Below are 26,979 nucleotides of genomic sequence, written 5' to 3'. Positions count from 1 at the left end.
CTGTATGCAAGGCAAGTACCCTATTTGCAGTACTATTGATCTAGCCCTACCAAACAGGAGAGATTTTTAAAGATAGGAAGGCAAAGAAAGAGGCCAAGGAGACAAAGAGAAAAGGTGGTGGGGCAAAAGCTGGCTCCCTGTGTGTGACACCAGGCGGGGAAAATCCGCGAAAGTACACCGGCCCAGTGGGGCTCAGCTGTGAAAGACTGTGAGTGTGACCTGTCTATGTCTGTCTACTGTCCTCTTGCGTGAAACTCTTGCGAGTGGGGCAAAAAGAGGCTCAGAGGAGCACGGCCGCTCCGCTTCGCTACGCGGCCGTGCACTCTTCCTAAGGAAAGAACTCCATTGCAACAAGAAGGAAAAATCACACTAAGAACGGTGCTATATCACAGAAGCAAACATTTCTCTCTGGACTGTCTTCTCTGTTACATGCTCGGGCCTAAGATTTGTCCCAGTGTGAGGCTTCATCCACGGAGGACTCCCCTCCCTTAGAGGCAAGTCAGCCCATCCAGAAAGGGAGGAGCCAGAGGAGTGTGCTGCCTACATCATATAGACAATGAATACCACTACAACACGTAGAAAAACCCACAATACAAGTGTGACAATGGGGAAACAACGCAGGCCAGCATCAGACATAGAGAATGAAGATGACAATTCTGAGGACCAGATAATGACTGAACAACTAATCAACCTCTCAGATAAGGACTTTAGACTAGCAATATGGAAGGTGCTCAACAGATTCCAAGAAACCATGGATCGAGTTGAACAGAACACTAATAAGAACCAAGAAAATATGAAGGCAGAAATGACAAAACTCCAAACTGAAATAACATGTCAACTAACAGGACTGAAAAAGTCAGTAAACGAAGTGAATGACAAAATGGATAAGCTCTGGGACAGGGTATCAGAAGCTGAGAATAGACTTGGTGCTGTGGAAGATGAGATACATAACAATTCCATACAGCAGGAGAGATTGGACAAAAAACTTAAAGCAAATGAGCAGACAATGGAAAAATTAGTCAAAGAATGGGAACAGACGAAAATAGAAGTCTATGATAAGATCAACAGAAACAACTTAAGAATCATTGGAGTCCCAGAGACCCAGGAAGAAAATTTCCAGGAAGAATCAATGGTCAAGAACATCATTAAAGAGAAACTTCCAGAGCTAAAGAATATATGTGATCAAATCCTGCATGCCCGAAGAGTACCAACCAAAAGAGACCCCAGAAAAACCACCCCAAGACACATCCTAGTCACAATGACAAATCCCACAGATAGAGACAGAATTCTGAAAACAGCAAGATCAAAAGGGGAAATCATGTTCAAGCAAGCTTCCCTGAGATTTACAGCAGACCTGTCACCAGGAACGCTCAATGCCAGAAAGCAGTGGTGGGATATTGTGACAAGACTGAATGAAATGAATGCTTCACCCAGAATACTATACCCAGCAAAACTCACTTTCCGGTTTGATGGAAGAATACATGGTTTCACAGACAAAAAACAGCTCAGAAACTTCACAGACACAAAACCAGTCTTAAGAGAAAAACTGAAAGACCTAATCTAAGACAAGACTACCCAAAAGACACACCAAATTTTGAAATAAAGATGGCGTTAAATCCCAGGACAATTCTTTCTCTCAACGTCAATGGACTAAATGCACCAGTTAAGAGACACAGAGTGGCTAAATGGATCAAAAAACTCAATCCAACCTTCTGCTGCCTACAAGAAACGCACCTGAATAGTCAGAACAAACATAGACTCAAAATAAAAGGCTGGAGAAAAGTTATCCAAGCAAACAACACCCATAAAAAAGCTGGAGTGGCCATACTAATATCAGATAATGCAAACTTTATACTCAGGAAGGTTGTAAGGGACAAAGACGGACATTTTATATTAATCAAGGGGGTACGTTAGAGCAGGAAGAATTCACTCTCCTAAACATATATGCACCGAATGAGGGGCCAGCAAAATATTTAATACAACTGTTGACAAATCTGAAAAATAATATCAACAACAACACAATAATTGTGGGGGACCTTAACACGGCTTTGTCAACACTGGACAGGTCAACCAGACTGAAACCCAACAAGAATATACTAGACCTGAGGAGAGAAATGGAAGAAAGAGGCCTAGTGGATATATATAGGACACTCCATCCCCAGAAACCTGGATACACATTCTTCTCCAATGTACATGGGACATTCTCCAGGATAGACTACATGCTGGCACATAAAACATACCTCCATAAGATCAAGAGGATAGAAATTTTGCAGACTACCTTCGCTGACCACAAGGCTCTGAAATTATTTGTGAACTCCAAAGGGACTCAGAAGAAACACTTTAACACCTGGAAGTTAAACAGCCTCATGCTCAATAACCAGTGGGTCCGAGATGAAATCAAGGAGGAAATCAAAAGGTTCCTGGAAACAAATGACAATAAAGACACAAACTCTCAGAACTTATGGGACACAGCAAAAGCAGTACTGAGAGGAAAATTTATAGCTTTGCAAGCACACATCAGGAAGGAAGAAGGAGCTTACCTGAGTAGCTTAATGACACAGCTAATAGAACTAGAAAATGCTCAACAAAAGGACCCAAGAATAGGAAGACAGAAGGAAATAACAAAGCTGAGAGCAGAAATCAACGAAGTGGAAACTCAAAAACAATCCGAAAGATCAACGAAAGCAGAAGTTGGTTCTTTGAAAAAATAAACAAGATTGATAGACCACTGGCAAACCTAACAAAGAAAGAGAGAGAGAGAAACTTGATAACTCGTATCAGGAATGAAAAAGGAGAGATCACTACTGATATGACAGAGATTCAAAGGGTAATCAGAAACTACTTTGAAAAACTCTACGCCACTAAAAATGAGAACCTGGAAGAAATGGATAAATTCTTGGACTCTTATAATCTTCCACGGTTGAAGGAAGAGGATGTAGCATATCTAAACACCCCCATCACCATTGATGAAATTAAAACAGTAATCAAATGTCTGCCGAAAAAACAAAAGCCCAGGTCCAGATGGATTCACTAATGAATTCTATCAAACTTTCCAAGAGGAACTACTGCCAATCTTGGCAAGACTCTTTCATGAAATTGAACAAACAGAAACACTTCCAAATAGCTTTTATGAAGCCAACATCACCTTGATACCTAAACCAGACAGAGACGCTACCAAAAAAAGAAAATTACAGACCAATATCACTGATGAATGCAGATGCAAAGATCCTCAACAAAATCCTGGCAAATAGGATTCAATGCCTCGTTAAGAAGATCATCCACTACGATCAAGTAGGTTTCATCCCAGGAATGCAAGGCTGGTTTAACATCCGTAAATCTATCAACATAATACACAACATCAATAACAAGAAAAATAAAAACCACATGATCATATCAATAGATGCAGAGAAAGCATTTGATAAGGTCCAACACCCATTCTTGATCAAAACTCTCAGCAAGATGGGAATGGAAGGAACCTTTCTCAATATAGTGAAGGCCATCTACCACAAGCCAGTGGCAAATATTATCCTCAATGGAGAAAAACTGAAAGCCTTCCCTCTAAATTCTGGCACAAGACAAGGCTGTCCTTTCTCACCACTCCTATTCAACATAGCACTGGAAGTACTTGCTATAGCGATTAGGCAAGAAAAGGATATCAAGGGAATCCAGATAGGAAAGGAAGAAGTCAAGCTCTCACTGTTTGCAGATGACATGATACTCTACTTAGAAAACCCTAAAGACTCTATCAAAAAGCTTCTAGAAACAATAGACTCATATAGCAAGGTGGCAGGCTACAAAATTAACACACAAAAATCAATGGCCTTTCTATATACCAATAGTAATAAGGATGAAATGGACATTAAGAAAACAACCCCATTCACAATAGTACCACACAAACTCAAATATCTTGGAATCAACTTGACTAAATATGTGAAGGACCTATACAAAGAAAACTATAAAACTCTGCTCCAAGAAATAAGAGAGGACACACGGAAATGGAAACACATACCCTGCTCATGGATTGGCAGGATTAACATCATCAAAATGTCAATACTCCCCAAGGCATTATACAGATTTAATGCCATCCCTCTAAAGATACCCATGACATTCTTCAAAGAAGTGGATCGGACACTTTTGAAATTCATTTGGAACAATAAACACCCTCGAATAGCTAAAGCAATCATTGGGAAAAAGAATATTGGGAGGAATTACTTTTCCCAACTTTAAACTGTACTACAAAGCAACAATTATCAAAACAGCATGGTATTGGAATAAGGATAGGTCCTCAGATCAGTGGAATAGGCTTGAATACTCAGAAAATGTTCCCCAGAGATACAACCATCTAATTTTTGATAAAGGAGCAGGAAATCCTAAATGGAGCAGGGAAAGCCTCTTCAACAAGTGGTGTTGGCACAATTGGATAGCCACTTGCAAAAAATTAAACTTAGATCCCCAGCTAACATCATGTACAAAGGTAAAATCCAAATGGATTAAAGACCTCGATATCAGCCCCAAAACCATAAGATATATAGAACAGCACATAGGCAAAACACTCCAGGACATTACAGGCATCTTCAAGGAGGAAACTGCACTCTCCAAGCAAGTGAAAGCAGAGATTAACAGATGGGAATATATTAAGCTGAGAAGCTTCTGCACCTCAAAGGAAATAGTGCCCAGGATACAAGAGCCACCCACTGAGTGGGAGAAACTATTCACCCAATACCCATCAGATAAGGGGCTAATCTCCAAAATATACAAGGCACTGACAGAACTTTACAAGAAAAAAACATCTAACCCCATCAAAAAATGGGGAGAAGAAATGAACAGACACTTTGACAAAGAAGAAATACGCATGGCCAAAAGACACATGAAAAAATGTTCCACATCACTAATCATCAGGGAGATGCAAATCAAAACAACGATGAGATACCACCTCACACCCCAGAGAATGGCACACATCACAAAGAATGAGAATAAACAGTGTTGGCGGGGATGTGGAGAGAAAGGAACTCTTATCCACTGCTGGTGGGAATGCTGTCTAGTTCAACCTTTATGGAAAGCGATATGGAGATTCCTCCAAAAACTGGAAATCGAGCTCCCATACGATCCAGCTATACCACTCCTAGGAATATACCCTAGGAACACAAAAATACAATACAAAAACCCCTTCCTTACACCTATATTCCTTGCAGCTCTATTTACCATAGCAAGACTCTGGAAACAACCAAGATGCCCTTCAACAGACGAATGGCTAAAGAAACTGTGGTACATATACACAATGGAATATTATGCAGCTGTCAGGAGAGATGAAGTCATGAAATTTTCCTATACATGGATGTACATGGAATCTATTATGCTGAGTGAAATAAGTCAGAGAGAGAGAGAAAAACGCAGAATGGTCTCACTCATCTATGGGTTTTAAGAAAAATGAAAGACACCCTTGTAATAATAATTTTCAGACACAAAAGAGAAAAGAGCTGGAAGTTCCAGCTCACCTCAGGAAGCTCACCACAAAGAGTGATGAGTTTAGTTAGAGAAATAACTACATTTTGAACTGTCCTAATATTGAGAATGTATGAGGGAAATGTAGAGCCTGTTTAGGGTACAGGCGGGGGTTGGGGGGGGAGGAGGGAGATTTGGGACTTGGGTGATGGGAATGTTGCACTGGTGATGGGTGGTGTTCCTTTTATGACTGAAACCCAAACACAATCATGTATGTAATCAAGGTGTTTAAATAAAAAAAAATTAAAAAAAAAAAAAAAAAGAAAAGGTGGTGGGCAGATGGTGGCTGATATAGGGCAGGGTTGGACATCAGTTCTAGGAGAACATGTGACGAGTTGGATTCAAATTGAGTGTGTGTGACTCAAGGTAGTTGGTGGGAGTGAAGCATGGTAGTGTGGCCTTCAGGCTTGACCTGGCTGGGGAATGGAGGCAAAGCGGCTATTTCTATCTCCACTTCACTGGGTTTTCAATTTTTTATTATAACACCATGATTTACCAAGTTGCTCATAATATAGTCGTTTCAAGCAAGAAATGTGCAAACGTCAATCTCACCACCAGTGTGACTTTTTCTTCCCCAGTGTCCCCAATCCCCAACCCTCCACCATAGACACAAATTTTACTTTATACACCAATGTAACATAATGATCAGAATTTAGATCAAAAGGGTCCATTTGAAATCACTTGTGTGGCTCTCTGTGATTTTACTCAAGTCAGTGTCTGAGGATTTCCTGGGCTATGGTTGGTCTTGTTGAGCCTTCCATGTTACTGTTCAGGCTTGGTAGATTTCTTTTTTTTTTTTTTTTTGGTTTTTGGGTCACACCCAGCAGTGCTCAGGGGTTCCTCCTGGCTTTACGCTCAGAAATCACTCCTGGCAGCTCAGGGGACCATATGGGATGCCGGGATTTGAACTGATGACCTTCTGCATAAAAGGCAAATGCCTTACCTCCATGCTATCTCTCCGGCCCCAGGCTTGGTAGATTTCTATGAAACTTTATCCATCAGATTTTCTGTGATGAAGGAGCCAGAGAGATAGCACAGCGGTAGAGCAATTGCCTTGCATGTGGCCAACCCAGGAGGGACTTGGTTGATTCCCGGCATCCCATATAGTCCCCTGAGCCTGCCAGGAGTGATTTCGTAGTGCAGAGCCAGGAGTGACCCCTGAGCACTGCTGGGTGTGGCCCCAAAACTAATCAATCAGTCAATCAATAAAGTTTAAAAATTAAAAAAAAAGAGATTTCTTGTGATGTTACTGGGCTGACACTACTATGAGATTTTAAGGCCCAGGAATTTTAGGTCTGAAATGAATTTGGTGGCGAGGCAGTTTGATAAGGTTAAGTCGTGGAGCTGAGAGTTTCTGTCAGAGGTGTAGGGGGTGTTATTGGGCTGCTATAGTTCAAACAGAAAAGGGCAATTTGTTTCCACCATTCTGAGAAGGCCACGGAGGTACCAGCCTGAACCAGGGTACTTGGGAAGAGTTGGTGGCCATGTGCATGGGGGCAGGGCCTGGCCCAAATCCATTCCAAAAGTAGTCTCAGAGTCAGAAAATAATTTTTGTTTTGTTTTGCATTTTTTAGACACATCCAGTGGCGCTCAGGGGTTGCTTCTGGCTCTGGACTCAAGAATCACTCCTGGCAGTTCTCCAGGGACCTAATGGGATGCTGGGGGTCAAACCTGGGTCAGCTATGTGAAAGGCAAATGCCCTTCCTGCTAAGCTATTGCTCTGGCCCCAGAAAAAAAATTTTTTCGCAGTCAAAGTGCACCAGCTGGTCTTGGGAATTGCTTAAAAGTAGATATGGCAGATGGCAGAGCCTGTACTCATCTAGGATGATGGTCCCCAGCACTTTAGACCTTCTTTTGGAGGTCTTGGCCTCCCATCACCCTCTCGCTCATCATTTTGGCAGTTCCAGGATGTAAAAGTGAGGCTGGAACCGAAGCAATAGCACAGTAGTAGGACATTTGTCTTGCATGTGGCTGACCAGGGACAGACCTGGGTTTGATTCCCAGCATCCCACTTGATCCCCTGAGCCTGCCAGGAACGATTTCTGAGTGTAGAGTCAAGAGTAATTCCTGAGCGCTGCTGGGTATGGCCCCAAAACAAAAAAAGAATTAATTTGAGGGTCTGGAAAGATAGCACAGTGGTAGGGTGTTTGTCTTGCACGGAGCTAATCCAGAATAGATGGTGGTTCAAAACCCGGCATCCTATATGGTCCCCAAGCCTGCCAGGAGCAATTTCTGAGCACAGAGCCACTGGGTGTGACCCAAAAACGAAAAAAAGGAAGAAAAAAAGGGGGGGGCTGGAGCAATAGTATAGAGGGTAGGGTGCTAGTTTTGCACGTGACCAACCCAGGTTCCTTTCTGGCACCCATAGGGTCCTTCAAGCACCGCCAGGAGGGAGTGATTTCTAAGTGCAGAGCCAGACTGAGCACCACCAGGTGTGGCCCAAAGGGTTGGGGGGGGGGGGAGAAGGTGTTAAAGGGGTTTGGGGAAAACCCACCTGTCTGCACAGTTAAATCAGCTGTTCCAGGTGTAGCCTCCAGGGGGCGCTGGGGTTCTGCTCCTGGCATCATTCTGCCTGCTGATTTCTGCATTTCTCACCCTGAGCCCATGTATGAGTCAGCCTTGTGAGTGATTTACAAATGTTGTGCCCCTTATTCCGGGACACTGCCAGGTGAGGGTGATTTGGGGAAAGGAGCGTGTTCATCTGAGGAACTTGCTGGGTGTCCCAGTGTTTTTTTGGGGGGTGGGTTGTAGCCCCATTTGCAAATGTTCCACACCACTGCTGAGACATTGGCATCATCCTCAAGGCACCAAGGACAGTGGCATCCTTTGGCCGTAGCTCAGACCATGGGCTTCAGTGGTATCCTCTCCTCTCCTTCCTTTGCCTTGTGTCCACCTCGGACAGCAAGTCCCGGCCACCCTGGACCCCAGAACAGAACAGCCCTGCTGGATCCCTCCACCCAGAACCATGTCTCCCGTTGCAACTTCCACAGCTACTTCTGGTCAGCTTCCTGCTCCCTTACTTTCTGCTCACATTCATCATAGCACATGGGGGGAGCTTGAAGTATTTGGGACCCTGCCTCTCCCTTCTCAGTACCCTGGGACTGCCCAGGCCACAAAGGTTCAACCTGGCTCCCTTCTTCTTCTTCTTCTTCTTCTTCTTCTTCTTCTTCTTCTTCTTCTTCTTCTTCTTCTTCTTCTTCTTCTTCTTCTTCTTCTTCCTCCTCCTCCTCCTCCTCCTCCTCCTCCTCCTCCTCCTTCTTCTTCTTCTTCTTCTTCTTCTTCTTCGCAAACACCCTACCACTGTGCTGCCACTCTGGCCCTACCTGCTTTTTCTTGAACCCACTATCCCCTCACCCCTGCACTAACCCATGGGGGTCTCTTAGTGCCTCTCTGCCAGGATTGCTGCTCCCCCTTCCCCATGAGACTTGTCTCCTCTCATTCTTCAGATCTGTGCTCAGAGATGCCCGCCTTCCATCTTCTCAGGAGAAAGCCATGTGGGTCACGGTTCTGTGACATGCACATCCCTCCCTGCACCCATGTGCCCTGCAGCATTGCTGTCATCTGCCAGTGTGTGGGGGGGGCAAATATTCTCCTTTTACCTATGCATTGATTGGGGGGGCACACCCAGTGACACTCAAAGGTTACTCCTGGCTATGTGCTCAGAAATCATTCCTGGCTTGGGGTACCATATGGGACACCAGAATCAAACCAAGGTCCATCCTGAGTAAGACGCATGAAGGCAAATGCCCTACCACTGTGCTATTGCTCTGGCCCCTTGCGTGTGCATTGAGAAGGGTGTCAGGGCTGGCACTTTGCCAAGGTCAGGAGTCCAAATCAGAATGGAGGAGGGTTTGCAGCACCTGGGCCACTCACAAGGATTTGCTCATGGAGTGAATGAAAGGCAGCTCGATGAATGGAAGAATGTGGGGATGAGAGGCAGGGGAGTGACTTGATGCTGGAAAAAAAGGAAATGCAGCTGAATGCCTTGGTGCTAGCGAATGAGAGGAAGAAGGTGAAAGAGAGATAATGAAGAATAATGAGAGAGGGGGGAGGAAGGAAGGAAGGAAGGAAGGAAGGAAGGAAGGAAGGAAGGAAGGAAGGAAGGAAGGAAGGAAGGAAGGAAGGGAGGGAGGGAGGGAGGGAGGGAGGGAGGGAGGGAGGGGGAAAGTAGGGAGAGAGGAAGAAAGGAAGAACATGAAGGAAAAAGAGAGAGAGGTAGGATTAAAGGCAGATGAATTAATGAATTATGAAGAATAAAAGGCATTGAGTAAATGAATGCCTGCTGGGTGTAAATCACCCTACGCGCCCTATCTCCACCCTCAGGTGAATGAGTCTGAATCAGGATCATGCGTGAAATGATCCAAACCAGGCTGAGGGTGAAGCATGTATAGTCTGGCAGTCTTCTACCTCATCTCTCCCCCCAGCTGCCTGCCAGAACTGCCATTTTTATTGAGTCCAGAGACCAACCCCAGGTGGGGCAGTGAGGACATATTAAGGGTAGAATGATAGCTCAGGCTATTCTGAGCCTGTCCCACCATAGAAGACAATCTTTATTTTGGGTGAAACCAAGTTGTAAACAAACAGACACAAAGAAACCAGGGATGATCTTTGTTTGGGGTAACATAAGGTGTACCCTAACAGCTGGGGAATGGCTGGCAGATGAATAAATGAATGAATGCATGAGGGTGAAGGGCAGGGGAATGAACGAATGAATGAATGCAGGGGAATGAAGAATAGACAAATGAATGCAGGGGAAAGAAGTGCAAGTGAGGGGCCCGGAGAGATAGCACAGCGGCGTTTGCCTTGCAAGCAGCCGATCCAGGACCAAAGGTGGTTGGTTCGAATCCCGGTGTCCCATATGGTCCCCCCCTGCCTGCCAGGAGCTATTTCTGAGCAGACAGCCAGGAGGAACCCCTGAGCACCGCCGGGTGTGGCCCAAAAACCAAAAAAAAAAAAAAAGTGCAAGTGAATGGCGTGAAGTGGAGACATCAACTTCGTCCCAAGCCCCCGAGATTCCCAAGGCTCTGAATCGCCTTCTCTCTGCAGGAAGCAAGTCCTGTTAGCCAACAATGGCTTTGCCCTGGCTGCCGCCCTACTCATGGCCTGTGCACTGCGGGCTGGAGCCTTCGAGATGCTTATCGTGGGGCGCTTCATCATGGGTGTGGACGGAGGTGAGTCTTCATCAGGGATGTGTTGAAACGTGAGGGGAACTGGGGCGGGGCGGGGGAGACAGGAGACACCAATCTGTGCCAGAGAGTGCATCAGCCCTGGGACAGACCCACACCTGCTGCAGAAACCCAGGCTTGGCCTTCAGGAGTCTCTTGGGCAAGCACTTCCTGGAGCACCCTCAAAGGTTGTCGATTATTGGGGAGCCAGATGGTAGCTGATAGGGGAGCACTGAGGAGGGCAGGAGGAGAGCTGCTTTAGATAGGCCTATCAGTGAGGACTGCTTGGAGGAGGAGGAAAGCGATGAGTAGAGGTTGGACTGAGTGAAACCAGGGAAGAGAAGAGCACAGAGACCCTCGCATGGAAGCAAAACTGACATATTCAAGGCAGCGCAAGGGATAGGTGAGGAGTCATATGTGTCAATTATTGAGTTCGTCTAAATTGGGGCTGAAGTGATAGAACAGTGGTAAGGTATTTGCCTTGCATGCGGCTGACCCAAGATGGATGCAGGTCCGATCCCCAGCATCCCATATGGTCCCCCAAGCCAGGAGCGATTTCTGAGTGCATAGCCGGGAGTAACCCCTGAGTGTCACTGGGTGTGGCTTAAGAAACTAAACAAACAAACAAACAAAAAATAGAGGCTGAATCTATATTGAATAAGAAAACAGTGGAAGAGTGTGTGTATGCACACTATGTACGCACTCACACAATCATGTGAACACACAGAGGGAGTAAAAAAGAAAATTTAAATATATGGCAAAAATAGCATAGAAAACAGGAAGCCACTGAACAGAGTTCAATTCTTTAATTGTCTGGGCGATGATAAAAGTACCTCATTTACACTCAATCAGATTCAGATATGTGACATAATCTGGGGGGGCAGCTCCTCAAAGAAGAGAAAATACCTCATGACAATAAACACAATTCCAAAGAGGCACGAGAAGAGAGCATGGAATAGAGAACAGTGATCTGTGTCTGCACCAACAGCAAGATGTTATATTTAAACACGAATCTCTCTGTGTAATTACGCCAGTGTAAACAGGCTCACCTCTTGACTCAAAGATGATGCAAGGGGTCAGACTGGGCAAAAACAACTAGGCAGTTGTTTATGCCACTCATACGAACACACCTTAGAAATGAGGGCATGGAAAGACTGAAAGGGAACATAATAGAAAAAAATCTCTGCAACGTAAGACCCATGGCTGTCATAGAAATGTCACAGTGAAAAAAAATGGGGCCAGAGTAATGGCACAGCAGTAGGACATTTGCCTTGCATGTGGCTGACTTAGGATGGATGGCAGTTTGATCTCCTGTCTTCCCATATGGTCTGCCAAGCCAGGAGTGATTTTTGACTGCATAGCCAGGAGTAACCCCTGAGCGTCACTGGGTGTGACCCAAAAATAAAAAAAAAAAAATGTCACAGTGGCCAAGGAGAGTTTAAAAGCACAAAGGAGCCTGAACATAATGAAGAAACTTTCTAGCCAGGAAACTTTCTATTCACCAGGGATATAACCAATGTGAATTTGTTGCACTAAAACATCATTAAAATATATAATGTGGGGCCGGAGAGATAGCATGGAGGTAGGGCGTTTGCCTTTCATGCAGGAGGTCATCGGTTCGAATCCCGGCGTCCCATATGGTCCCCCGTGCCTGCCAGGAGCAATTTCTGAGCCTGGAGCCAGGAATAACCCCTGAGCACTGCCGAGTGTGACCCAAAAAAAACACACAAAAAATATATATATAATGTGGGGGCCAGAGTGATAATGATGTATTTGCCTTGCACACAGTCAACCCAGGTTTAACCCCCAGCATCCTGTATGGTCCCTTAAGCACTGCCAGGAATGATTGCAGAGCCAGGAGTAAAATCCCTGAGCACAGCCATTGTGGTTCAAAAACAAAATTAAAATGAAGAATGAGCTTTCTGTAAATGGCAGAGTAAGTCGACACCAATAGTATATTGAAGTTGTAGCTTATTGAAATAGCACAATTGAATAAAGATGAATTAATTAACTTAGAGGGTATATGAAACCCCCTAATGATAAAACACACATCCATCCTAAGAGACACAGATTGTTTATAAAAATTGACCTTGTGAAGGAACCGGAATGATAGCACATGGGTAGTGCACTTAATGTGCACAAGGCCAAACCCAGTTCAATCCTCACGACCCTGTATGATTCCTTGAGCACCGAGCCAGGAGTCAGCCTGAGAACCACCAGTTGTGGCCAAAAACTAAACAAACAAAGCAATCACTCCCTGCAATTAATAAAATCTAAAATGACAATGTGCTGGGCTGTTTCAATTACGAAAGATTGGGTTAATATTTGAAAAGCAGTTATCACACTTAGAATACATGCTAATACAGAATCCTTTGATTGGTTTTGCTTCTGTGGAAAAAAATCATTGATATCATATATGGAAGTTTTATTTTAAAAACACACATCATAGGGCCGGAGAGATAGCATGGAGGTAAAGCACTCGCCTTGCATGCAGAAAGTCAGTGGTTCAAATTCTGGCATCCTATATGGTCCCCCAAATGAGCCTGCGAGGAGTGATTTCTGAGCATAGAGCCAGAAGTAACCCCTGAGTGCTGCCGGGTGTGACCCAAAAATCAAACCCCCCCCCAAAAAAAGCACATTATCTGGGGCCGGAGAAATATCAGCAGGTAGGGCGTTTGCCTTGCATGATGCCAAGAAGCCAGGTTCGATTCTCGGCATCCCATATGGTCCCCTGAGCCTGCCAGGAGTGATTTCTGACCACAGAGCCAGGAGTAGCCCCTGAGCATCACTGGGTGTGGCCCAAAATATCTAGATAAATAAATAAAAACACCCATCCATAGAAGGAATAGAAGGACATTAGTCAAACTGATAAGGCCACCAAATCCCATTGCAGCCTTCCCATTTGGCACAGGCATGAGTTTTGAATTTTGATTTCCTTCCCCGAGCTCAGGGGCATGAGTGGGTGTGTCCCCCTCACACTCTGAGGCAACATAGTGGGACAGATCCAGCTACAATGATCAACACACAAGGTTGTAAAAATAGGATGGTAAGAATGGACAATGAGGGCCCGGAGAGATAGCACAGCAGCGTTTGCCTTGCAAGCAGCCGATCCAGGACCTAAGGTGGTTGGTTCGAATCCCGGTGTCCCATATGGTCCCCCGTGCCTGCCAGGAGCTATTTCTGAGCAGACAGCCAGGAGTAACCCCTGAGTACGGTCAGGTGTGGCCCAAAAACAAAAACAAAAACAAAAAAAAAAAAAAAGAATGGACAATGAACAAAAAGGAACATCTCTCATGGATAGAATAAGCACATAAAGCACAGGAAAGAATCTGTAGATGGCTTAGGACAGTAGCCAGGTTATAGAAATATCCCAAAAGTCCAACAACAGATGAATGACAAAAGAATTGTGGTCTAGAGACACAGTGGAATAGAGTGCAACTATAAGAAAAGATAAAATTGGGCCGGAGTGATAGCACAGCAGGTAGGGTGTTGCCTTGTACATAGTTGACCCGGGTTTGATCCCTGGCATCCCATCCCCTGAGCCTGGCAGGAGTGATTTCTGAGCATAGAGCCAGGAGTAACACCTGAGCGTAGCAGGTGTGGCTCAGAAACCAAAAAGAAAAAGAAAAAGAAAAGATGAAATAATACAGTTCACTATAAACCTTTCCGTTAAGCAAGAGAATTCAGAGCAGGACACATGCTAGGTGATCTCTCTCATCTGTGGAGCATACAGAGACAAAACAAGGGAACAGGCCACACCAATCCATGAACAACACTTGGCCTGGGGACACAAAACTGAATCCCAAGCACTGGGGATGGAGGAAATGAAGATTGAACTAGAAGTAACATAGGAACCGTGTGGGCACTTTGGCGAGGGGCTGCAGTAATTTTGCACGTTCAAACCATAAACTTTAACATCACTATTACCGTGTTACAAAAATTACACTAAAAGTATAATTAAACACACAAGGAATCTATAAATGAACTTCAGAAACAATTTGCCTAGTAGGGTCTCTGGATCACCAGTCAATTCACACTTATTTATAGCATTAAAGCAATTGGCTTCTTCTCTGTGACTTTCAATGGCACTAGAGCGATTTGCCTTCCTACGTAGAAAAGGGAGTATGCAAACTGCCACTTAAAATATAATGAAAACAAAAAAAAATAATGAAAACAACTAAAGGGGTCGGAGAGATAGCACAGCGGTAAGGCATTTGCCTTGCATGCTGGAAGGACCTGGTTGGATTCCCGGCATCCCGTATGGTCCCCCGAGCCTGCCAGGAGCTATTTCTGAGTGCAGAGCCAGGAGGAACCACTGAGCGCTGCCGGGTGTGACCCAAGAACAAAACAAAAATAAAATTGTATCCTTCTGGAAACATAGATTCTGTAGGTGATTAGCCAGGAAAGGATTATTAATACATGCCATCCTAAAAAGGAGGCTCACTTTCTCTGTGTGTGGTCGCATGAACTGTTTATTTATTTTATTTTATTTTATTTATTTATTTATTTATTTTGTGTTGGGGCCACACCCAGCGATGCTCAGGGGTGACTCCTGGCTGTCTGCTCAGAAATAGCTCCTGGCAGGCACAGGGATATGGGACACCGGGATTCGAACCAACCACCTTTGGTCCTGGATCGGCTGCTTGCAAGGCAAACACCGCTGTGCTATCTCTCCGGGCCCGCATGAACTGTTTATAGCAGAGACTTCTGTTAGCATTTCTGCAACCATCACATATGTAAATTCTATGTAAGCTAGAAGTGCATTGCTGCCATATTGGTATCCGTGTCTTTGTTTAAATTTTCTCAGCAGCCTCTCATTGGGAGATTGTCCTTGGGGGTGAGGGACAGACACGTGGTCCAGGATGGCCCAAGGCTGCCTTTACCTCCACACTTTGACATTTTAGTTTCCTTAAAAGGGAGCTTTGAGGGGCCGGAGAGATAGTTCAGCGGTAGAGCATTTGCCTTTCTTTTTTTTTTTTTTTTTTTTTTTTTTGTGGTTTTTGGGTCACACCTGGCAGTGCTCAGGGATTACTCCTGGTTCCAGGCTCAGAAATTGCTCCTGGCAGGCACGGGGGACCATCTGGGATGACGGGATTCGAACCGATGACCTTCTTCATGAAAGGCAAACGCCTTACCCCCATGCTATCTCTCCGGCCCCGGCATTTGCCTTTCTAATTTCGATGTCCCATATGGTCCCCGAAGCCTGCCAGGAGCGATTTCTGAGCACAGAGCCAGAATTAACTCCTGAGTGCTGCCGGGTGTGACCCTCCTCCACCCTCAAAAAAGTGGGGAGTTTTGAACATTGTTAATCCTCTCGCATGAAAATCAATGCCAGGAGCTGGAGCGATAGCACAGCAATTGCACTGCTAAAATTGCAGCCCACCCAGGTTTGATCCTTCACATCCCTTGAGCCTGCCAGGAATAATGTCTTGAGCACAGAGCCAAGAGTAACTCCTGAGCGCTGCCAAAAACGAAACAAAAACAAACCAAAAATTAATCAATGCCAGATAGATGTCATCACTGACTTTGAAAGGGAATACAATAAATATTCTAAGATTTACCTGTTTGTGGTTTGGAAAATATTTCTACAAGAGGATAAAAAAGGCTTTAAAGTAATTAAATCAATAAACTACATGAAAATGAAAGGCTTTCATTCATTTTCAAAACACTATTTATGAAAAGACAAAACATAGAAAACAAGGAAATGTTCACAGTCATTGAAATTGCCAATGGGCACATATCCAGAGTACATTAAGAGTTCTAATATTGGGGCCGGGCGGTGGCGCTGGAGGTAAGGTGCCTGCCTTGCCTGCGTTAGCCTTGGAAGGACCGCAGTTCGATCCCCCGGCATCCCATATGGTCCCCCAAGCCAGGAGCGACTTCTGAGCGCATAGCCAGGAGTAACCCCTGAGCGTCACCGGGTGTGGCCCAAAAACAAAAACAAAAAAAAAAAAAAAAGAGTTCTAATATCAACTTAAAAAAAAGAAAATCTATTACGCAAAAAATATCTGAACAGACATTTACAACAATGGCCAATGAGACATAAAAAGAAAATTTTTTTTCTGATTTAATGTTAGTATGTACCTAAATATTACTGTAAATGATATGTAAGCCACTATGATTAAAATAAAATTATATTTAAAAATATATAGAATTTTTTATAAACTCCAATGGAAAAAAATTTTTTTTTTTTTTTTTGGTTTTTGGGCCATACCCAGTAGCACTCAGGGGTTACTCCTGGGTCTGCACTGAGAAATCGCTCCTGGCAGGCTCGGGGACCATATAGGATGCCAGAGAAATATAAATTAAAGCACAAAGGTGAAAATAAAAAATCCTGGGGCCGGGCGGTGGCGCTAGAGGTAAGGTGCCTGCCTTGCCTGCGCTAGCCTTGGATGGACCGCGGTTCGATCCCCTGGTGTCCCATATGGTCCCCCTCGCCAGGAGCGACTTCTGAGCGCATAGCCAGGAGTAACCCCTGAGCGTCACCGGGTGTGGCCCAAAAACCAAAAAAAAAAAGAAAAGAAAAGAAAAAATCCTGATACTATTAAATTTGATGAACATGTAACCAAAGGATAGTTTATTCATCTGCTGAAGAGATATAAATCAGCATGATTCTTTGGAGGACATGATATTATCTGAGATATGTCTCACAGCTTCGTGTATTTTCACCAAAAACTTGCACAAGAATAGTTATAGGGGCACAATTCGTGTTAATCCCTAGTTGGAGAGCATCAATGCTTTCATCAGTAGTGGGAAGAGGGTAGCTTCAGATGTATCTTCACTTTGGGATATAGCACAATGCAAGTGGCCACTTTACAGCCACACGTTGTCGTGCAGATGTGCTTCACTTAATTTAAGAAGATTGTCAAGAAAAGTAAATAAGAGGCCAGAGAGATAGCACGGAGGTAAGGCATTTGCCTTTCATGCAGAAGGTCATTGGTTCGAATTCCGGCATCCCATATGGTCCCACGTGCCTGCCAGGAGAGATTTCTGAGCCCACATGGAGCCAGGAGTAACCCCTGAGCGCTGCCGGGTGGGACCCAAAAACCAAAAAATTAATTAATTAATTAATTAATTAAATTATGTAATAATATGGGAAGGATCTCTGTGGGTTGGTAATGAATAGTTATTCTCATTTTCATTATGACCATGACCACTGCAACCACTATAACCAACACCATGCCCACCACCATTTCTACCACCACCACCATCATGGCCATACTTATACCACCACCAACTCTCATCACCATTCCTACAACCACCACCATTTTTACAATCCCTATTGCCACAACCATCATCATCACCACCCCTACCACCCATCACCATCCCCACCACCAATGGCAACCATCATCACCATTCCCACAACCAGCTATCATCACCATCCCTACCACTACCACCAACCGTGATCTCCATCACAATCATCACCACCACCCCAATAACCGTCTTGACCACTACTATCATCATCTCCACCATCACTGCACCACCATCATCTCCATCACAATCATTACCACCACTCCCATCACCATCACAACCACCACTCCCATCACCATATCTGCCACCATCACAATCACCACCATTAAATCTACCACCCCAGAATCATCCCTACTACCATCACAATCCTTGCCACCAATATCTCCATCACAGTCATCACCGCCCATCTTCATCCCTACCACCGCCATCATCACCATCACTATCACCATTATTTCTCCACCATCCCAATCATCACCATCTCACCATCCCCCCCACCACCATCATTATCCCGTAATCACCAGCACTGCCATCATCATCACCACTATCATCAATGCTTTTGCTAACACCTTCACCATCCTCATCACCACCATCCAACAAACCATTACCACCACCATCACACTGCCATCCATCACCCTCAGCAATAGCAGACCCACCTCCCTTAGCTCTTTCCCCTTCTAGGAAATCTACCTTCCAGCCATACCACATGATCCTAGTAGCCCTTATCCTGGAGTGGACTTCAGAGTGCTGGGGATGTGCACAGTAACTCAGGCAGCCGCCATGACCATACACTGCTCTTGTTCAGAGCACAACTGGGAACAATGCCATGACCTGCCTTCTCTGGCAGAACCAGCTAACCAGCTATTTCTCTCTCTCTCTCTCTCTCTCTCTCTCTCTCTCTCTCTCTCTCTCTCTCTCTCTCTCTCTCTCTCTCTCTCTCTCTCTCTCTCTCTCTGTCTCTCTCATGCCTGCTTCCTTCCCAGGCATCTCCCTCAGTGCGTTGCCCATGTACCTGAGTGAGATCTCGCCCAAGGAGATCCGTGGCTCCCTGGGCCAGGTTACAGCCATCTTCATCTGCATCGGCGTGTTCTCTGGGCAGCTAGTGGGCCTGCCCGAGCTCCTGGGAAAGGTAAGAATGAATTCCTTGCTACCCAATGTTTGGGGCCCACACCAGCTGAATAAAACCAAAATCAAACACAAAAACAGGAATCTCACCATCATAGCTGTCTTCTCTGGTCCAGGGTTCAAATCAATGTTCGAGCATCAGTTTGCAGAAATATGTATTAATTATAGAGTCCTGGGTGGTTGTGGATGATGGTGAGAAGGTAACATACCCCATATCCACAAGGTCATTATCCGAAATAGCCAGACCCACATCGCTCATCTGTTTTCAGGAGCTGAACGTAACAAACACACTTTCCTCATGTCAAACAGGAGTTTTCCTGACAAAACAGGTAGGAAGGGAAGCCAGTGCCTTATAGCATGCCATTCAGAAAGTCCAGCCAGTCCTCAATACAACTGCCAATATTACTCCAACCAAAAACTCTCCACCGGTAACTCTCCCCCAATTACTCTCCTCCCTATAGGCACAGTATTCCAGCAAGGGTTTTTTTGGCCACACCCCTCGGTGCTCAGGGGTTACTCCTGGCTGTCTGCTCAGAAATAGCTCCTGGCAGGCAAGGGGGACCATATGGGATGCCGGGATTCGAACCAACGAACCAACCACCTTTCGTCCTGAATCGGCTGCTTGCAAGGCAAACATCGCTGTGCTATCTCTCTGGCCCCCAGCAAGGGTTCTTTCTTATGTGCCAGGGCAACTGCTTCTCAATTTGACACTGGAGTTTCTTTTTTTTAACTTTATTTATTGATTGATTGTTTTGGGAGTCACATCCAGTGGTGCTCAGGAATCTTTCCTGGCACTGCATTCAGAAATCGCCCCTAACAGCCTGGGGGACCATATGGGATGCCAGGAATCGAACTGGGTTGTCCCAGGTCATCGGCAAGCAAGGCAAACACCCTACCGATGTGCTATCTCTGGCCCCAACACTGGAGTTTCTAATGGAGAGGACCCTGTACACATAAAGTGAGCCTTTATTTTGCTCTCTCTCCAAGATATACCCAGATGCTCTCATTTTCAGAGCAGGTTATAGTGGTTTGGGGCGCCAATTCAGCAGTGAGTTACATTGTAGGTGTGGGCTTCTAAACTGTCCACCTAAGAATCTAAAAATGCTGCTGCAGGAGTTCTGGGATCACATGGTCAAAATTCTGAGCAATGATTTGTTTGAAATCAGCAGATACCAGGTGTATGCTCGCCATCAAAATGGTTGGAAATCCAGGGTGAAGTCCTTACCTCCCTTCATTCCTCAGTGTGCCCAGGACAGCAGACTAGATCTGGGTACTATGTTCGTTTTTAAAGATGGAATCTTAAAACTTAACGTCTGCCAAACATCTAGGGTAAACCAGATATACATTTCAAAACACTGTCCTAGCCCCATCCTGAGGCTTCCTTTCTGTCACTTGGCTGGTGTCAGTTGTCAGTGGAAGGCAGCTAGTCCTGGAGCTCAAAGTGAATTCGTGGAAGCCAAGGCTGGATATCGCCACACTTGGTCCATTCTCAAGGTTCAGCTGAAAGTAGGAGCCTGAAGGATGTGACTTGTGAGTGATAGTCTGCAGCAGCAAGGATGAGATTTGATTGGTGATAACGATGGGCCAGAGCTGATATAAATGCCTGTGCTCACAGCGATGGTCTTAACAGAGGATGCTGAGCAACTCTCAAAGCTTGGAGGTTACAGGCTTCAGAAAAAGGAGGTCAGGTCCTCTGAGTATCATTGAATTGTTCCTTGAACCAACTTTCAATTGTGATGGGAAACGGTTGCTTATGCTTAACTCATCTGAAATCTTAGGAAAAATGGCTACTTAACTCATCTACTTAATTCAGTGTTTTCACTCTGGGACTTCCAGATAATGTCAACTGTCCAAGTGTCTCTCACTATAATTCCAGGAATATGACACCTACATAAATAATTCCTTCTATAGTTCATGGTCACTTTGTACTCTGAGTTTAGAACTTTGTCTCTTTTGAGGTCTCAATGAACCATATAAAAGTTGATCAGACTGAGTTATGGTCTTGATCAAGATGATAGGCAAATATATTTTGAACTAGTTAGAATTGTTTCCTTGAATCAGAAAAGCTACATAGCCTTACAGTGATTCTATCGACCTGAACCTATAGGCTTTAAGATGATTTTGATTTTACTGATAAGGACATTATGTTGAAAATTAAGTTGTGGAAAATTAAGTATGTGTGCCTATAAAAACTATTACCATAGCATGCTGGGAGATTTTACTATTATCCTCCTGCATCTATATGGGAAAAACAGTGACTGATAATAGAGCTTTGATTGAATATCAAACAAGAGTTTAAGGCCAGCCTATTGCTGGTCCTATTCACGTGTATGTGGATAAAGATGTGAGTCTTTGCTTTGGCTTCAGGACTATGATGTGCAGATATCACCTTGCTTACAGAGCTCTTAGGAACCAATGGCGCTGCTCCTTTATGGGAACCAAACTATTATTTGTATTCCTTTGTAATACTTTTATTATGACTGTCAATCCTTTCCTTTATATAACTGGAAAAGTCACTTAAGGTCCATATTAAACCGTCACTTCCCAAAGACATGTTAGTTGTTGCTGCCTGTTCAGTGCAAGGTCACATTATGTCACTGACCTGTTTCTCTCCTTCCTTCATACTATGGGCCAGTAAGCCTTGTAGCTGAGAAGCAATGTTTGGCACAGCATTATCTAGCAGTAATACCTCTGCCTTAGTCTTTACTTTGCATTTTTGTCTTACAACTGAAGTGAATGCATATAAAATCCATCCCTTGGTTTTTTAGAGAATTTCTTAGGATGATCAAAGTGAATTGCTAAGACAGGCATAAGGGCACTGCTGACCATTGTATGTGAATGACATCTCTTGGATAGGATGCCTGTAATAAATGAGACAACCCTCTGAATATACCTGTTTTCTCTCAAAAGGTCTCCAAGCCCTAGAGGTAGATGGCAGCTTCCTGACAAAAAATTAGTAGTATTTTGCCAGAGCAATAATAGCACAGCAGTAGGGCATTTGCCTTGCACACAGATGACCCGGGACAGACACAGGTTCAATTCAATATGGCATCCCATATGGTCTCCAGAGCCTTCCAGAAGTGATTGCTGAGCGCAGAGCCAGGAATAACCTCTGAGCGCTGCCAGATGTGGCCCAAACCCTCAAAAACACAAGAGTAATTTTAATGACATCTGATATGTCATCTCATATAAGACCTAACCAGTCAGGTGGCTATACCATCTGTATTTTAGATTACTTCATCCATTCAAAACATATTTGGAACTCCATCAAATGTCATGAGTTATTCATAGAACATTTTTTCCTGGGGCCGGAGAGATAGCACAGCAGCGTTTGCCTTGCAAGCAGCCGTTCCAGGACCAAAGATAGTTGGTTCGAATCCCAGTGTCCCATATGGTCCCCAGTGCCCGCCAGGAGCGACTTCTGAGCGTGGCCAGGTGTGACCCCAAAAAAACAAAACAAACAAACAGAAAAAAGAACATTTTTTCCTTTCTCCTTTAAATATTTTGGAGTCTAATATCTCTTATAATATATTTTTGTCTACATAAACAATGTCACTGGCCAAACATGAACACACTATTCTGCCTGTAGGAAAATCTGGTAGAAGACACTACTTTATATTGTGAATAAGTAAGCCTATTTCCCCAAGAGGCAGCCACTCCCATATCCATTATTTATCTAGTAACCCTGGGCTATATATTTCTTGCCAGTATAACTTCTTCCAACATTGGTCAAAAGCTGTTGACAGACTGGAAAGACATGAGGGAGAGAAGAACATAGGGTCCAGGGGCTTCCAGCCTTGTGGGCCAAGCCCAGCTGAGCCCAGCTGAGTTCTAGCTATTCTCTCTGTGCAGATCTTTTATTGACTAGACTCAGTCCATCAGGGGGAGAGGGGGCAACATAATTAATAGATAAAAGAACTTATTTAATGCTAATAAAACCTAGGTGGGTCCTTACATCTCAGAAAGGGTGGGTGGAGGGAAAGGGAAAACAGGGTGTGTGCTCTAAGAATTAGCTACAGGTATGAGTGTGCGTGTGTGCGGGGGGGTGGGGGGGTGGGGGGGTGGGGGGGGCTTGGCCCAACTCCCTACCCAAAAGAACATTCCAAACTTTCCAACCCTGTGTTCCCATCTCATTGGAGCGTATTTAGCTGCCTCTATGCTTTCTTTTCTTTTCTAAGTACACTGTTATCTGAAGACACTTTTAGTTGGTCTTGGACCACACCTGGCAGAGTACTATGGTTGTTCCTGGTGGTGATATCTGGGGACCATGGACCATGCCTTGCTATAAAGACTAAACCCAGTCCTCACACAAGCAAAGCATGGATTTAGTCTATTATCAATCCCTGAAGAATTTTTTAGTAATTATTTTATTTAAACGCCATGATTGCAAAGTTGTTCATGACTGAGTTTGTTAAACCTCTGATCTTTTTTAGTTTGTGTGTTTTGTTTTGTTTGTTTTGGGGCCACACCTGCTGCTACTCAGGGGTTACTCTGGCTCTGCTCTCAGAAATTACTCCTGGCAGGCTCAGGGGACCAAAGAGGGTGCCAGGGATTGAACCCCGGTCAACTATGAGCAAGGTGAACCCCCCCATTTGCTATCACTAAGGCCCCTACCCTTAAGCTTTTTTTTTTTTTTTTTTTTTTTTGGTTTTTGGTTTTGGGGCCACACCTGGCGATGCTCAGGGGTTACTCCTGGCTGTCTGCTCAGAAATAGCTCCTGGCAGGCACGGGGGACCATATGGGACACCGGGATTCGAACCAACCACCTTTGGTCCTGGATCGGCTGCTTGCAAGGCAAACACCGCTGTGCTATCTCTCCGGGCCCCCCTTAAGCTTTTTAAACTACTTGCACAGTTCCTCTCCTTGGTTCAAACTCAGGTTGCTGTCCAGCCCTGCTGGGTGCTGAATGCGAGGTGGGTCTGAAAAGTTTCACCCAGCCCTGGGCAATTCAGCACAAACACACACAGTCCCTCTCCAGTGGTAGAAAGGAAGCTCCATCGAGCAACTGCCATGAGTAGATAGACTTGGGGTCCTCCATGTATGAATCTGGGGGTCCACAAAACTCCCTGTGTTGTTCATATCTCTACTTAATATAAAACACACAAAGTCAAAGCCAATCCCTGATCCCCCACGTTAGACACTTGGATTTTCAAAATGCTTGACAGAGAAGGGCAGTGTCTTAGTAGAAACAGGGGGCTGAGGCTCAGGGGGTACTAGCCTCCACATGAACACTTGAGGGACTGGGTCCTTGCTTCAGGAGGTATGGGGGCAAGGCTGTCTATACTGGACTATTGTCTAAACTTATAAACAGACTCTGTGTAAGAATCTTCTCCCAAATAGAGTAGGTGATAAACCCCACGGCACTCAGAGTTGGGGGGGATTCTGTTCTCTCTGATGTCTGGGCCTCTGCCAGCCTAGAGGGGTCTTGCTCCTTCCCTGTTTTAGGAGCCCAGCTATGGACACTGGCTTTAGGCCATGCTTACAAACCCAACAGAGAGACATGCAGGATGTGGGCATCCCCAAGGTGACCCCATGAATAAGGCAGGTGCAAGGAAAAGCTCTCCAGAAGCTGTACACGCCCAGCACTCTCACCTCTGGCCTGAAATGTCCCCACCAGGCGTGAAGCACCCCCACACTCAGGAGCCAGAACCCATGTCATCAGGGGGTGTCCAGAGAAAGGGGATCCAGGCTCCCCTGATTCTGGCAAAACCCTGACATATATGGTAGGGAGATACCCAGGTGTGTCAGAGAGACAAAAGGGTGATAGGCCAAGGGTCACAGTGAGGGGTCAGAGGTAGAAGGCCAGGGAGGTATCATAGATGGAAGTCCAAAAAGATGGAAGAGTCCAATGGAGATGAGTCAAATTAAAACATCAGATGGAGGGGGTCACAGGTAGAGGTCAAATGGAAGACTCATGAGTTACGTCAAAGGCCAGCCCTTGGTGGCCTCTGCACCATGTGGAAAGGTCAGCACCCCCCAAAACTGCACAGTGGCCTCAAGGAATTAGGGTAACCATTAGGCTCCAAACATCAGGAGTCAGGCAGGACCACAGCCCCTATACCCAGAGAATGTTCCCAGCGAGGGCCCCTCCATCAGCCTTAACTTCTGGGGTCTCCCAGCTACATATTCCTGGCTCGACTCGGTGCCCCTCACACCACCCCATACCTGTCCCCTTCAGGAGAGCTCCTGGCCTTTCCTGTTTGCCCTGATTGCAGTGCCAGCTCTGGTGCAGCTGGCAGCCCTGCCCTTCCTGCCTGAGAGTCCCCGATACCTGCTCCTTGAGAAGCAAGACGAGGCGGCTGCCATAAAAGGTAGAGTGGCTGCTCCTAAGGGATACTGGGGGCTGGAGAAAAGGGAGGTACAAAGGACTGAGGGCAGTCACAGATGAGACCCTTTCCTGTCTGCAGGGGCTGAATTTCGGGACACCCCACATCTTTCATATTCCCAGCACCCTACTCTGGGCAGGACCCCAGGCCACCTCATCTTCCTGGGGTGGGGTTCTTCCATCTCTGCTTCATGGTCTCCTCACAGAGGTGACACAAGGCAGACCTCTCCAAGGTCAGGGTTCGGCCTGCCCTCTCCTCTGTTTGTCCATGACGTCATTGTCCAGGTCCCCTGTGGAACCAGATATCAGGGAGGAGAAGTTTCAGGCTCAGGGGGAAACCAGGTGGCCATGGTGGAACCTGGCACTGACCCAGCCCAGCAGCCATTGGCTTGCCATGAGAGTTGACACAGCCCAGCTTCCTGGGTGCCCAGGGGCCCAGCTGAGCTCGGGCTTGTAAAGCCAGACCCCGAAATAAGACCAGAAGCTTCATTTTTACAGGGTTCCCATGAGGAGATGGGCCAGTGCAGGCAGCAGGCTTGGAGAGTAGAGAAGCAGAAATCCCCACGTTTGTCATTTGCCAAGTATAAATGAGACTCTCTTGAGGCCGCAGGGATCCCAGGATCACATCCACTCTGCAGCTACAAAGTGGGGCTGTGGTCCACTTTGCAAGCAATGTGTGGGCTACACAGTGACCCCAGACTCAAGCTATGCCTGAGGCTCCTGCTGCCCTGGCGTTTGTGTGTCTGAGGCTGGCTTCTTGTTTCTCCATCATGGCCAGCAAGCACTCAATCAGCTCAGTGGGTGCAGAGAGGGGACAGATTGTCAAGCAAGGCTGGGCTGCATCCAGGTAGCTCTGGCCACCCCACACCCCATTGGGAAGAATGGGAGGAGTTTTAAAGCACTCTCAGGAGAGGCCTATGTGGAACTTCTATGGGACAACATAATGGAAACTGGACCATGGGAAACTTTGTACCTGTCTATCTCATGAGTGATTTGATTTAAAAATTATTTGGGACTGGAGCAATCGCACAGCAGGGAAAAATGCACGCCGACCTGGGTTCAATGCCCAGCATCCCATAGGGTCCCCCTGAACATGACCAGGAGTTATTTTTGCTTGGTTGATTTTGGGGGGGGCACACTTGGCAGCACTCAGGGGTTACTCCTGGCATGCTTGGGGGGCTTATGGAATGCTGGGGATTGAACCCATGTCGGCATGCAAGGCAAATACACTTCCCTCTGTGTTATCACTCCAGCCCCTCCAGGAGTGATTCTAAAGTAGTCAGAGGGGCTGTTGAGATAGCACAGTGGTAGGACATAAGCCTTGCATGCGGCTGACCAGGAGGAAGCAGGTTCAATTCCCAGCATTCAATATGGTACCCCAGCCAGCCTCAGACAGAAAAACTGTTGGCTGAACTTGCTGATTTGTTGTTTCTATAGCTCCTCCTGCCTTTTCCTCTCCTCTGATCGTCTCTCTGTCTCTTTGCTCTGGTCTTAACCACCCCCTCTCTCTGCCTCCTCTCTCCTCTCACTCTTTGCCTTCTCTCCTTCCTCTCTCTTTTCTGGGAGGGCCCTGGCTTCCTACCCTGCCTGTTCCCATATTCAACCCAGTCTCCA

The 26,979-nt window shown here is 45.6% G+C and overlaps 1 protein-coding gene across 2 annotated transcripts in view; it reads left to right on the top strand.

The window, feature by feature from the left end:
• SLC2A9 (solute carrier family 2 member 9) overlaps nucleotides 1-26,979 on the top strand; it is a 47,142-nt gene that overhangs the window by 5,949 nt on the left and 14,214 nt on the right. For both annotated transcript variants that reach the window (XM_049789794.1, XM_049789793.1), the window contains exons 4-6: nucleotides 10,549-10,673; nucleotides 18,899-19,044; nucleotides 25,219-25,351. In XM_049789794.1, coding sequence (XP_049645751.1) covers nucleotides 10,549-10,673; nucleotides 18,899-19,044; nucleotides 25,219-25,351 — 404 coding nt within the window. The remainder of the gene's footprint in view (nucleotides 1-10,548; nucleotides 10,674-18,898; nucleotides 19,045-25,218; nucleotides 25,352-26,979) is intronic.

The sequence above is a fragment of the Suncus etruscus genome, chromosome 16 (genome assembly GCF_024139225.1).
Source record: "Suncus etruscus isolate mSunEtr1 chromosome 16, mSunEtr1.pri.cur, whole genome shotgun sequence".
Taxonomy (NCBI): Eukaryota; Metazoa; Chordata; class Mammalia; order Eulipotyphla; family Soricidae; genus Suncus; species Suncus etruscus.
Note: the sequence above shows the minus strand (reverse complement) of the source record. Positions and strands in the feature narration are given on the sequence as shown.